Source organism: Symphalangus syndactylus, chromosome 13 (assembly GCF_028878055.3).
Source record: "Symphalangus syndactylus isolate Jambi chromosome 13, NHGRI_mSymSyn1-v2.1_pri, whole genome shotgun sequence".
NCBI classification, from domain to species: domain Eukaryota; kingdom Metazoa; phylum Chordata; class Mammalia; order Primates; family Hylobatidae; genus Symphalangus; species Symphalangus syndactylus.
Window position 1 is genome coordinate 109035979 of NC_072435.2, and position 14020 is coordinate 109049998.

Sequence of the window (14020 nt, forward strand, 5' to 3'; positions counted from 1 at the left end):
AGCCAGTGGTGACAGTACTTCTGTCCCCAAGAGGCCAGTTCCCTACCACCGAGGCCGCAGTGCCTGCATCTGGATCAGGTCCATGGCTGGTGGGTAACTTCTATCCTCACGGGGACCAGCTCCCTTCCCTAGACTTTGCCTCCTCACCCCATGGAGGCCAGCCCCCTGTCCCCAGGCCTGAGGGGTGATGAGAACTCAGCAGGAGGTTAACTCTCACCTGCTTGGCTGTGGCTTGCTCGTGGGTGCCAGCCCCCTGCCTCCCTTCCAGTGCCAGGTCAGCAGGACTGAACCTGGGTTCCAGGCTAGTCCAAAAGCAGAGGATCCCTAAAGTCACATAGACCCATTTAGTGCCCTGCTAGGGCTCTGCTCCTCCCTTGTCTTCTGTGTCCTGGTCCAAGGGGAAGTCCTTGGCTGGATGCTGTGTTTGGCAGCCATGCTCACCATCTTTATTGCTGGCACCCAGGCTGTCATTCTGATGTGTGAGTCTCACCTAACTCCTCCGCCTGTCTGGGCTCCCGTTTCCCCATCTGTGGCCCACATTTTGAGGATGTGCTCTAGTTGGGTGGTCATGTGCTGCAAGTTCTGTACAAGGGCTTGTGCCCATTCATTTATTCATTACCCTGATGGTTGGCCTTAGGGACACAGCTGAGCAGCTCTCTCTACTCAGTGGGAGAGACAGACAGCGATAGAAGAGAAATCAGAGTCAGTGGGAGTGGGAAGGATCAGTTTCAAAGCCTTGTCAGCAGGGCCCAGACGCTGGATCAGGCTGTGCTGGGGGATCTTAGGGAACCCAGGGTGCATCCGTCGTATCCTAGTGCCCAGATGATGCTAGGGAACCCTAGCACTAGGATGTGCCCAGGATGTGGTCTGTGCTCAGACCACAGTGCCCCCTCCAGCAGAAAGGGCCTCCTCCCACTGCAGCCCCTATCCATTTTGCTGGCATGCATTGACTTCTGCAGGTGTTAGGGAGACACAGGATGCCGAGGACACCCCCATTCTGGTGGCACTTGGGGGGTACATCAAATAGATGTGAGATTTGGGGGAGATATTTGCTGTAGACACAGGGGTTCTGGGTGGGGTCAATCTGGGAAGGCTCCCAGAGAGAGGAGGCCACAGAGTGAGCTGGCATCTGTGGAGGGAACTGAAGCTTTGTGGCTGGCCTCCGGGGCCACTGGGACTCTGGGATCTGGTGACCCATTCTTTGCTGACTCACTCATGTTTTTGGCATAGCAGAATCAAGAGGGCATGATAGAACTGTTCAGGGGAGGAGGGGCAGGAGCGAGGCCCAGCATGGGGAGGGGACTTTGGCTTCTGGAGGCCCCTGCTGGGCTGTGTTGCTCTTGACTATGGTAAACATGAAAGTGGAGAGAAGGCTTCCTTGATTGTGCTGGATGGAAAGTTCTTCCAGGCTCAGCCCCTCCGCTGTGTGACCTTGGGCAAATCCCTTCACCTCTCTGAGCATGTTCCCTCATCTCAAGGTAGGGCCAAAAGGGTCATGGAAATTCATTGGGGTCACGGAAAGCACTGTTTATTTATTTTTATTTGTCTTTTATTTTTTGAGACATAATTTCACTCTGTTGCCCAGCTGGAGTGCAGTGGCACGATCTTGGCTCACTGCAACCTCCCCACCCTGGGTTCAAGCGATTCTCGTGTCTCAGCCTCCCGAGTAGCTGGAATTACAGGTGTGTGCCACCATGTCCAGCTAATTTTTGTATTATTAGTAGAGATGGGGTTTCACCATGTTGGCCAGGCTGATCTCAAACTCCTGACCTCAGGCGATCTGCCCATCTCGGCCTTTCTGGCTTGTTTTCGGCACCCTCTCTGGTCCCCTCCTCTTACGCTCACATGCCCCTTTCCCTTTGAGTTTGCCAGCACTTGAGGCTCTGATGCAGGGAAAACCATACAGCGAGCCCCATTTTACAGGCAGGAAACTGAGGTCCTCAGAGACAGCTGCTTGAAGACTCAGGGTCAGATGAAAGAAAGCCATAGGGGGTGTCCTGGCTCCTGATCAGCAGAATCTCTGATCTGTGGGGGACTCTGTGTCTTATTTCGGAGGGTGGGGGGCAGGGATTTGATGCCTCTGTTCACTCAGAATTGGGATCCCTCCTCCTTCCTGGTGAAATCCCCAGATTTTGCCACTGGGGATCCTGGGATTATCAGGATAAATTCTCCCTACACCATAATCCTTCGTCTTTTATATTTTTTAAAAAAGGTTTTTTGGGTTTTTTTTCTGAGACAGGGTCTCACTGTGTTGTCCAGGCTCAAGTGCAGTGGTATGATCATGGCTCACTGCAGCCTTGAACTCCCAGGCTCAAAAAATCCTCCCACCTTGGCCTCCCAAGTAGCTGGGACTATAGATACGCACCCCCATGCCTGGCTAATTTTTAAATTTTATTTTTTGTAGAAACAGGGGTCTTGTCATGTTGCCCAGGCTGGTCTTGAACTCCTGGGCTCAAGTGATCCTTTCACCTTAGCATCCCCAAATGTTGGGATTACAGATGTGAGCCACTGTGCTCGGTACCTTCTTTCAGTTGTGCCATATCTGACTTTGGGCCAACACCCCCACACAGCCTGGAAACATTTATGATTTGGTACTTGGAGATCAGAGATGTCACTAGGAGCAGAGCCTGCCTCAGTCTAGCTCTGGCCTTGGTCCTGGGGAAGCTGTGTGCTCCAACCTTACTTTGTCTTCCTTCCCTGATCTGATCCCACTGACCAGCACCTTATCGACGAGGTTGCTTAAAGTAAATCCCCATCCCATTGAGAGAGGAAGTGAATCAAAATAAGAGGGAATTAACAAATTTAGTAAACGGGGAAGCATCCCAAATACACCAACCAACAGGCAAAAACAGCCCAGTAAAATGGATAAATAAGGCCCAGCTGTTTCTTTGAACAGTCACAAGAGATGAATCTATACCATCAAGAATGAGAAAGGCCAGGCGCTGTAGCTCACGCCTGTAATCCCAATGTTTTGGGAGACCGAGGCAGGAAGATGGCGAGAGGCCAGGATTTCGAGACCAGCTTGGGCAGTGTGGTGAAGCCCTGTCTCCGCAAAAAAAATTAAAAAATTAGCTGGGTGTGGTGGCGCATGCCTGTGGTCCCAGCTACTTGTTTGAGCCTGGGAAGTCGAGGCTGCAGTCAGCTGTGACTGTGCCACTGCACTGCAGCCTGGGCAGCAGAGTGAGACCCTGTCTCAAAAAAAAAAAAAAAAAAAGCGGAGATAGGAGTGATAGACACAGATACGGGGGGAGATACGGGGGGCATCCCACATAATGGAGAGCATCCAAGGCCATACTAGACTGTGGAAGTGGGGTGCTGATATTTGTGAGATATTTGTGGCCCCCTGCTCGTATCAGTGGTCCGATTTTTTCAAATGTGGCCTCTTTCAAGAGGCACCTTGATTAGACTCTTGAGTCATCTTAGAGACATTAGCTGCCCCTGGCATGAAATCGCAGTGTGGCCCATAGATTTTTCCAGGAAAAAAAAAAAAAAAAAAAGATTGAGGAAACAGACCTACCGCTGCCAACTTTTAATTTTTGTCAAGCAAGTGCATTAAAAACAAAGCAGGGCAATATTTGTCAACCCCTGTCAGCATTTATCTCATAAAAGATTGGCAATTTTAGAGCAAACAAGCAGAAAGGACATACTCTCTGAATAAGGAGTAGTCTTCTTTTGATTTATTTTTTTTGAGATAGAGTCTGCCCTGTTACCTAGGCTGGAGTGCAGTGGCATGATCTTGGCTCATTGCAACCTCCGCCTCCTGGGTTCAAGTGATCTTCCTGCCTCAGCCTCCCTAGTAGCTGGGATTACAGGTGTGCGCCACTATACCCAGCTAATTTTTTTTTTGTGCGTGTGTGATTTTAATAGAGACGGGGTTTCACCATGTTGGCCAGGCTGGTCTTGAACTCCTGACCTCAAGTGATCCGCTTGCCTCAGCCTCTCAAAGTGCTGGGATTACAGGAGTGAGCTACTGTGCCTGACTGAAGAGTAGTCTTTAATAAGTACATCTAGTTATAGACACACTCTAAAGTGTTTTTCTGGCCAGGTGCGGTGGCTTGTGCCTGTAACGCCAGCACTTTGGGAGGCCAAGGCAGGAGGATTGCTTGAGCCCAGGATTTTGAGACCAGCCTGGGCAACATGGTGAGACCCTATCTCTGCAAAAAATATAAAAAATTAGCTGGGCATGGTGGTGCGTGCCTGTAGTTCCAGCTACTCAGAAGCTGAGACAGGAGGTTTGCTTGAGTCCAGGTGAGGCTACAGTGAGCTGTGATCACACCACTGCACTCCAGCCTGGGTGACAGAGTGAGACCCTGTCTCAAACAAAACAAAACAAAAGAAAACAAAACAAATTTCTAGCAGTTTAGAAAGAGGGGATGGGATATGGGAAGTAAAAGCCTCTCCCTACCATTCTTCCTAGATATAAACATTTTTAGCTTTTTTTTTTTTTTTTGAGGTGAAGTCTCGCTCTGTTGCCCAGGCTGGAGTGCAGTGGCGCGATCTTGGGTCACTGCAAGCTCTGCCTCCCGGGTTCACGCCATTCTCCTGCCTCAGCCTCCTGAGTAGCTGGGACTACAGGTGTCCACCACCACACCCGGCTAATTTTTTGTATTTTTAGTAGAGACGGGGTTTCACCTTGTTAGCCAAGATGGTCTCGATCTCCTGACCTCGTGATCTGCTTGCCTTGGCCTCCCAAAGTGTTGGGATTACAGGTGTGAGCCACCGCCCCCGGCCTTTTAGCTGTTTCTTCCAGAATTTCCTATGCATAAAGAGGCCTAAACTTTCTTGCATACATATAAATGTAGAGGCATATGTGGTGTGTGATGCATTTACACATGGGCTTAGCCTGTGCATACCATTTGGACTTCTCGACTTTTTTTTGAACTTCATCTTTGACCTCTTTGCTCATCAGCACATGCAGTCTGCTATGGCACATATGATTATTGTATCAGGCCCCTAATGGTGGGTGTTTTGGGAAGGCCCATCTTTTCTGGCTTTGAAGAGAAGTCCTGCTGTGAAGAAGGGCCCTTATGCCCATCTCTGCAGGGCTGTATGAGCATCTGGCCAGGGAATGGGTTCCTAACCACTGCCCGTCTCCGGGGCCTCAGTGCTGAGGCCTTGGCTGAGCCCACCCTTGCTAGAAGGGGCAGCTCTCACCAGGTGTGCCCTGGAGGAGGCCACTGGCCGCTCAGTTACTACTGGGGCTCACGGCTGCACAGCTATTTTGGTTTTACGCAGTTTGTCCGAGGTCTTCTTTGATCCACTGCCAGCTTTTATCACGAGGGGATCTGCATATTGGGCCCTGTTATAATCTTCCTCCCGTCTCACACTCGCTGGGTCTCCTCAAACTCCTACCCCCTCAGATTCTTTTTTTTTTTTTTTAATGAGACAGCATCTTGCTCTATTGCCTGGACTGGAGTACAGTGGTGTGATCATAGCTCACTGCAGCCTGGGCTCAAGCGATCCTCCCATCTTAGCCCCAACCTCCTGTGACTATAGGCAAGCACCACCACACCTGGTTAATTTATTCTGTATTTTTTGTAGAGAGGGGGTCTTGCTTTGTTGTCCAGGCTGGTCTCTTACTCCTGGCCTCAAGCAATCCTCCCACCTCGGCCTCCCAAAGCGCTGGGATTACAGGCATGAGCCACTGCGCCATCCCCTCCCAGATTCTTGATGAGACAAATACTTAGTGAGCGCATAATGTGTGTTCTCTCCTGGCACATGCCACAGCAGTCCTCTGAAGGGGGAGTCACTCTGCCCATTTTACAGATGAGAAAACTGAGGCCCCGAGAGGTAAAGCAGTTTGCCCAAAGGTACACAACCAATAAGAGATCTACCCAGGGATTCAGACCAAGTCGGAGGGACCCACAAGCCCGAACTCTTTGTCTTCCATTCTCTTGAAATTTAAAAATCTAATTTTTTTCCCTTGTTTTTTTTTTCTGTCCTTATCTGTGATGCTATGTGAATAATTAGCCCGAAGTTCATGGCTGTCATCTGCATTTGATAAGAACTATATCTCCTTGCCCCCAACACTCCCCAACAAACCTGAGTTGAGTTAGAGGCGCAGAGCATTCACTCAAGAATGTTAGTCTCAGCTCTGCCGCTCACCTGCTGTGTGACCTTGGGCAAATCACTTCATCTAACTGTATTATGTGGGAGCCTCGGTTCCCCACATCTGTAAAATGGGGAGAATAAAACCCATGTCATACGGTTGTTGGAATAATTTTTTTTTTTTTTTTTTTGACAGAGTCTCACTCTTTCACCCCAGCTGGAGTATAGTGGCACAATCTTAGCTTACTGTAACCTCCCGGGTTCAAGCGATTCATGCCTCAGCCACCAGAGTAGCTGGGACTATAGGCACGCACCACCACACCCAGCTAATTTTTGTAGTTTTAGTAGAGACGAGGTTTCACCATGTTAGCCAGGCTGGTCTCAAACTCCTGACCTCAAGTGATCGTCCTCCTCGGCTTCCCAAAGTGCTGGGATTATAGGCGTGAGCCACCGAGCCCTGGCCATTTTTGGAAGAATTTAGAGTTACATAAAAATGTGAGTACTTACCACAGTTTCTGGGGCTATTGTAATTCCCTGTATCAAGGCCCCACTAAAGATCCCCACAGCCCCACCCTGCTGGCCCCAAAGTACTTTGCTTTGGAACATTCAGAACTCAGGCTTCCTCCTTTTACTTTCTCTCTTCTCCTCACCTGGCAAACTCCTATGTAAACTTCAAAACCCAGAACAGCTGTCACCTCTTCTGTGATGCCTTCACAGATTGTAGTCAGATAATTGTAGCAGCAGCAGTATACCTCCTCAGGACAACCCCTTGACACTTTATTCGTTTTTCCGTCATAATGGTTACCCCGTTATGTTTTTATCTGTTTTCATGCCGTTCCCCTCCGCTGCCACTAGCTTTTTGAAGGCCAGATGAACATCATTCATCCTTAGACACCCTCAATGTCTGGCACCCAGTAGGCACTCAAAAAGGCTTGCTTACTGAAGGTATCAGGTGTGGGCATTTTTGAGTCTTTCTCTCTCCAGAGTCTTCTCCAGGGCTGAGCTATTCCTGTCCTGGAAGTGTTCGATGGCTTTTTAGCCAACTTCCCATGAGACAGCCCTGGCCAAGCCTGCCTCTCCCTGTCTTGTAGCCTCTTCAAGGTCTCTTTAGTGTCTTCCTGTTGCGCTCATTTTCTTAATAGAAATTGCCTTTAAAAATGCTCCCCCCCCAACTAGTTATAGAAATGACATGAGTGAATATTTTTGTGTCCTTGGAGCAAAAATGATATCTAGGACCATGAAGGAAAAGATTGATCTGGACACACAAAAATGAAAATGTCTATATGGCAAGAACAAATGCAAAACCAATTAAAACATAAACATATTTTCTCTTATTATTATTTTAGAGACAGGGTCATGCTCTGTCATCCAGGCTGGAGTGCATGGCGTGATCATAACTTACTGCAGCCTCAAATTCTTGGGCTCAAGTGATCTTCCTGCCTCAACCTCTTGAGTAGCTGGGACTACAGGCACACCCCACTGCACCTGTAACTTTTAAATTATTTCATGTAGACAGAGTCTTGCTTTGTTTCCCAGGCTGGTCTTGAACTCCTGGCCTCAAGTGATGCTCCTGCCTTAGCCTCCTAAGGCATCAGCCACTGCACCTGGCCCCTCCCCACTCGCCTCCCTCCCTCCCCCTCCCCTCCCCTTGTTTTTTCTTTTTCTAGACAGAGTCATACTCTGTCACCCAGGCTGGAGTGCAGTGGCACCATTTTGCTCACTGCAACCTCTGCCTCCCAGGTTCAAGTGATTCTCCTGCCTCAGGCTCCTGAGTAGCTGGGCCTACAAGAGTGCACCACCACACCCAGTTAATTATTCTATTTTTAGTAGACATGGGGGTTTCACCATTTTGGCCAGGCTGGTCTCGAATTTCTCAAATTCTTGGCCATCCAAAGTGCTGAGATTACAGGCGTGAGCCACTGTGCTTGGCCCCATATTTTCAATATTAGTGACAAGCAGAGGGCTAATGTGTATACAGGGAATTTCACCAACCAGTAAGAAAAGATTTTAACCCAATAGAGAAAAATGGGTAAAGGACATGAAACAGAGAAATATAAATGACCATTAAAAATAAGAAAATATATGTAACTTAACTAATTTAAAAATTACAAGCATGTTGGAACTTTTGCAGCTATCACCTTGGTGAAGATGAAAAAGTTTGCTAGTAATCATTTTAGTGAGGGAGTGGGCAAACAGAAGTTTGCTCATTGTAGAGACTCAGTCTGTGAGCTGCTGTGGTTCCAGGACTGGCAATGTTGGCATTACCTGGAGGCTACTTAGAAGTGCAGAGGCCGGGCGTAGTGGCTCATACCTGTAATCCCATCACTTTGGGAGGCTGAGGCGGGTGGATCACTTAACGTCAGGAGTTCGAGACCAGCCTGGCCAACATGGTGAAACCCTGTCTCTACAAAAAATACAAAAATTAGCTGGGTGTGGTGGCACATGCCTGTAGTTCTAGCTACTCAGGAGGCTTAGGTGGAAGGATAGTTTGAGCCTGGGAGGCTGGAGGCTGCAGTGTGCCAAGATCATGCCACTGCATTCCAGCCTGGGTGACAGCAAGATGCTGTCTCAAAAAAGAAAAAAGTCTGGGTGCAGTGGCCTTAAGCTACTGTAAAGTAGCTTAACAAAGTGCCAGTAATCCCAGCACTTTGGGAGGCTGAGGTGGGTGGATCTCTTGAGGCCAGGAGTTCGAGACCAGCCTGGCCAACATGGTGAAACCCTGTCTCTACTAAAAATACACAAATTAGCTGGATGTGGTAGCTCACGCCTGTAATCCCAGCTACTCCAGAGGCTGAGGCAAGAGAATCACTTGAACGCGGGAGGCGGAGGTTGCAGTGAGCTGAGATCATGCTGGTGCCCCCCAACCTGGGGAACAGCCAGACTCTGTCTCAGGAAAAAAAAAAAAGGAGTCTCAGACCCCATTGCAGAACTGATCAGAACCTGCCTTCTAACCAGGCCTTCAGGTAACCTGCATATACATCAGAGGTTGAGAAGTGCTCCTTCAGAGGAGTGGGAGCCAGCCTGCCTGGAAGTGAATCCTGCCCCTGCCAACTCTGTGACCTTTCAGGTGTATCCACTAGTATTGGGCTGCAGTGCTGTGTGATAAACCAGCCCCAGTCCGGCGGCTTAAACCAACAACATTGATCCTCATGTATCTGTGCGGCTGCTGGGGCTGCTCTGCCTCATGCTGCAGCTCTACAGACCTGGTGTGCTTGTGTGGCTCTCATATCCCTGGGACCAGTGGGCTGGCCAGGGCCTGTTCTTCCCATGGTGATGGCAGAGGCACAAAGGGGCAAGTGAGGCTTCCTGAAGGCTAATTTTATAACCAGCATGCTGTCACTTCCACCCATATCCCATTGGCCAAAGCAGGTCGCGTGACACAACCAAGCCCAAATGAAGGAGCCGGGAAGGATACTTGGCCATTGGTGGAGGACTGTAGTCTCGTGGCAAAGGGCATGGACATGGAGGTGGGGATGGCATGTGACATAAGTCTGTGTTTCAATTTCCTCCTCTTCTGCAAGAGGGACAAGATGGGGACGATAACTGTGCCCACCTTGTAGGATTATAGGGGACTCAATGAGTTAATAGACATGAAAGTGACTAGAACATGGCATGGCACAGAGCTAACATCTCATCCTCAATGGATGTTGTTAGCTGGTGTTATTGTGGGTGAGGGCACATAGATAGGTCCTGCATTTTTGGGGGAGGCTGTTTGTCAATATCTACAAAAATTAAAAATACCTGTGCCCTTTGAGCCAGTATTTCCTCTTGGAGGGATTTAACTCGGCAAGCTCACAAAGATGGACAGACAGACATTCATGTGCGCGTCTACTGACCACTGTGTCGTTTTCATAGTTGAAGCCTGGCGATGCCGTGTGTCTAGCTGGGGGCCTCTGCTGCTGACCGAGTGTCCCCTCCTTCCCCTCCAGGTGGGCCTTTCTGGAGCTGGGCACGAGTGGCCGATACAATGACAGCTTGCAGGCCTATGCAGCCGGCGTGGTGGAGGCTGCTGTGTCGGAGGAGGTAAGGGCCAAGGTGGGGACGTGGGACTCCCACCCTGCCCCACCCCCACTAGCATGTTCCCCAGCATGCTTTGCACTCCTGCCACAGCCCTTCACCTATCTGGGGAGAAAAAGTGGACATGCATTCTTTAGAAAATTACACTAGGGCCCGGCCACTGCACCTGGCTCTCACCCACTTCTGATATTGTCTGACTTCTTTTAAAGCTCAATAACAACTAAAGCAAAATAATATGTTGTTCAGGGACTCATCGCATGCAGTAAAAGCAGCTTAACAAAAGTAAGGGAGTAGACACGACTCGAATGCCCAGCTATTGATGAATGGATACGTACAATGTGATCTATCATACAATGCAACATTATTCGGCTGTAAAAGGGAATGAAGGACTGACACACACCAGAACATGAAAGAACCTTGAAAACATGCTAAACGAAAAAAGCCAGTCACAAAAGGGCACATACTGTATGATTCTATTTATATAAAATGTTCAGAATAAGCAAATCTGTAGAGACAGAAAGCCGACTAGTGAGTGCCAGGGACTTGTGGGGAGTGGGGAGTGACTGCTAATGGGTATGGGGTTTCTTTCTGGGATGATGAAAAGGTTCTGGAGTTAGAGAGTGGTGATGGTTGTGCAACCTTATGAATACATTAAAAACCATGAATTGTACTTTTTTTTTTTTTTTTTTGAGACAGAGTCTTGCTCTGTCACCCAGGCTGGAGTGCAGTGGTGTGATCTCGGCTCACTGCAACCTCTGCTTCCCAGGTTCAAGTGATTTTCCTGCCTCAGCCTTCCGACTAGCTGGGATTACAGATGTGTACCACCACGCCCACCTAATGTTTGTATTTTTAGTAGAGGTGGGCTTTCGCCCTGTTGGCCAGGCTGGTCTCAAACTCCTGACCTCAAGTGATCCGCCCGCCTCGGCCTCCCAAAGTGCTGGGATTACAGGTGTGAGCCACTGTGCCTGGCCAAATTGTACATTTTTAAACGTGAATTTGATGGTATGCTGACTATATCTCAATATAAATGACTGAATGAAAGGGAATGATAGCCACCACATTTAGGGTAGTGGGTGCCTCTAGGGGTAGAGGAGGCAGGGGCTTAGGGGACGCTCAATGGTGTCAGTACCATTCTAGGTTTTAGTTTGGATGTTCATTTTATTATCATGCTTCATAACTTAGAATATGTTATATATTTTTTCTGTGTATCAGATAGTACCTAGTGTAATTTTCTTTTTCTTTTCTTCTTTTTTTTTTGAGACAGAGTCTCACTTGTCACCTAGGCTGGAGTACAGTGGCACGATCTTGGCTCACTGCAACCTCTGCCTCCCTGGGTTCAAATGATTCTCATGCCTCAGCCTCCAGAGTAGCTGGAATTACAGGCATGCGCCACCACGTCTGGCTAGTTTTTGCATTTCCAGTAGAGATGGGGTTTTGCCATGTTGGCCAGGCTGGTCTCAAACTCCTGACCTCAAGTGATCTGCCCACCTCGGCTTCCCAGAGTGTTGGGATTACAGGTACGAGCCACCTGGCCTAGGCTAGGCAGATATGCTAACAGGCATTGACGGCCACTTTACAGAGACAGCTTGTCATGTGTACTTCACAGTAAACACCTGACATTTTCCAGGGAATCCATAAACTACTGACTTTTCCATTGATAGCCTAACCAGTGGCCCAAAGGCAGAGCAGCTGCCTGTAATACCAGGATGTTGGGAGGCTGAGGAGGGAGGATTGCTTGAGCTCAGGAGTTGGAGGCTGCAGTGAGCTAGGATTGTACCACTGTATTCCAGCCTTGTGACAGAATGAGACCTTGTCTCAAAAAAAGAAACAAAACAAAACCACGCAAAAAACAAAACAAGAAGTAGGCGAGGCTGTGGAGTGACAGCTGTCTCCCATGATGCAGATGGAGGCATGCTTTGGGTCACAAGTTGACACCAACTTGTAGAGTTGAACCTGCATGTGCCTTAGGACCCAGCAGCCCTACTACTTGGGTGTATACCTTAGAGGTGACCCATGGATGTGCATGAGGCACTCAAAGCAGTCCCAAAGAGGGAGTCCTTAAAACACCATGGGCAGGTGAATGGCTGACCAGGTGGAGGTGCACAGTGCAGCATGACAGAGCAGTGGAAATGGGTGAATCTGAGATGCCTGGAGGTGAGGGGGAAAGAGCACATCACAGAGGACAGCGTCCAGTGGGACACCCTTTTATAAAACTCACGCTGCTCCTTCTGACACCCAGTCGCAGTTGTGGGTGGCCCTCTGGGACCTTAGTGTCTGGGGAAGTGGTCAGATGCTGGGCCAGGGCTGTTTTGGGTGCTCAGTGGTGAATGAGACACGGTTCAGTCTCTCAAGGGGCTCAAGGCCTGCTGGGGAGACTGAGGCAAGGCCACAAGTGGCTCTCATGTCAGGAATCCCAGGCCCATGTGCCAGGCACTTTGCCCACAATGTCTCACTGAGCCTCCACCCTAAACCCCTGAGGGAAGCATGTGCACCTCCCCTGGATGGATGGGCAGGCTTGGGCCCAGAGAGGTGAAGCTACTTTCACAAGGTTAGCCAGCAGTCCACAGAGCAGGCACCATTCAACCTCAGCTCTGTCTAACCCACATCTCACTCCTAACTAGTGTGCCCTGCTGCCTCCCTCTCCAGCCTGTGGGCTTCTTGTGGGTGGTAATATGCCTTGTCCCCAGCTGTGTCCTCTGATCCCAGCCCAGAACCTGGTATAGGACAGGCAGTGGGGAAATGCTGTGGAAGTCATAGAGGCCTGCATGGAGGAGGTGGTGTCTTAGTGGGCCTTGAAGGATGAACAGGATTTGGATGTGTTTCAGTGAGGTGGTGATGGAGCAGCAGTCATGAAGCCATCAATCCTGAGGCAATGAGTGCTGCCACTCACTCATGGGGATGACCAGGCTACGTGGTCTTTTGTCCCCCAGCAGGCAAGCCTGGACTCATGCAGGTGGCATCTCGGTGGGAAGTGCAGAGGGCCGCATGAGGTCTGGGTGAAACTGGCATGGCATTCTCTTACCCAGTGGAGTCAGCAGGGGTATTGCTGTTTTGTTCCCTGCTGTGTCCTCAGTGCTTAGAAAGGAACATAATAGGTGCTCAAAAAAGAAATTCATGGATTGACTGACTGAGCACACATATAGATTGGGGTCCCCGGTACTAGAGGTGGTGCCATCAGTTATAGGCTTTGCAGGCTAAAGGCTCTCAGGGCAACTTCCAGGGGCCTGGGGTCCCTATCTGGGGCAGAGCTGGGCGGGGAGAGGAGCCTCCAGGGAGAAGACAGCATGAGCAAGGGCTCAGGTGGCCACACCAGCAGCCTCCGCTCTGGGGCAGCCTGGGTGGGGGGCTCTCAGGGAAGAGAGCATCCCAGCTGCCCTCCCTTGCCTCGCCCACCCCCTACCCCACAGCTCATCTACATGCACTGGATGAACACGGTGGTGAATTACTGCGGCCCCTTCGAGTATGAAGTCGGCTACTGCGAGAGGCTGAAGAGCTTCCTGGAGGCCAACCTAGAGTGGATGCAGGAAGAGATGGAGTCAAACCCAGACTCAGCTTACTGGCACCAGGTGAGTCTGCCTGCCACGCTTGGTGGGAGGGGGCTTCCAGCTGGCCAGCCATCCTGTCCCCTGCTGTCCTGGCCAGCCTTGTGGCATGTCCAGCTGCCCAACCGCCCCTGTTTCCATCATCATTTCCATCCCTCCTAGCCGACCTGCCACTCATCCATCTGCCCAGTCTCCATCTGTCCACTTGCTAGAACTCCAGCCATCCATCCTAGCCTACCTACTGTTAAATAATGACCAAAAACAGTCAGTTGTTAGCATGGTGTTTTGCTTGCATACAAGGGAGGTTGCTTGGTAGATTGATTACACTGGATGCAAGTAAAGACAATATGAGAAAGAGGGGAAGGGGAAAACCAGAAAATCCCAGAAAGTCTGGACACAGTGAATTTTGTTTT

The 14020-nt window shown here is 49.8% G+C and overlaps 1 protein-coding gene across 2 annotated transcripts in view; it reads left to right on the plus strand.

Annotated features, from left to right (window-relative positions):
• PLBD2 (phospholipase B domain containing 2) overlaps positions 1–14020 on the plus strand; it is a 32796-nt gene that overhangs the window by 568 nt on the left and 18208 nt on the right. For both annotated transcript variants that reach the window (XM_055238313.2, XM_055238314.2), the window contains exons 2-3: positions 9978–10071; positions 13473–13631. In XM_055238313.2, the coding sequence (XP_055094288.1) occupies positions 9978–10071; positions 13473–13631 (253 nt within the window). The remainder of the gene's footprint in view (positions 1–9977; positions 10072–13472; positions 13632–14020) is intronic.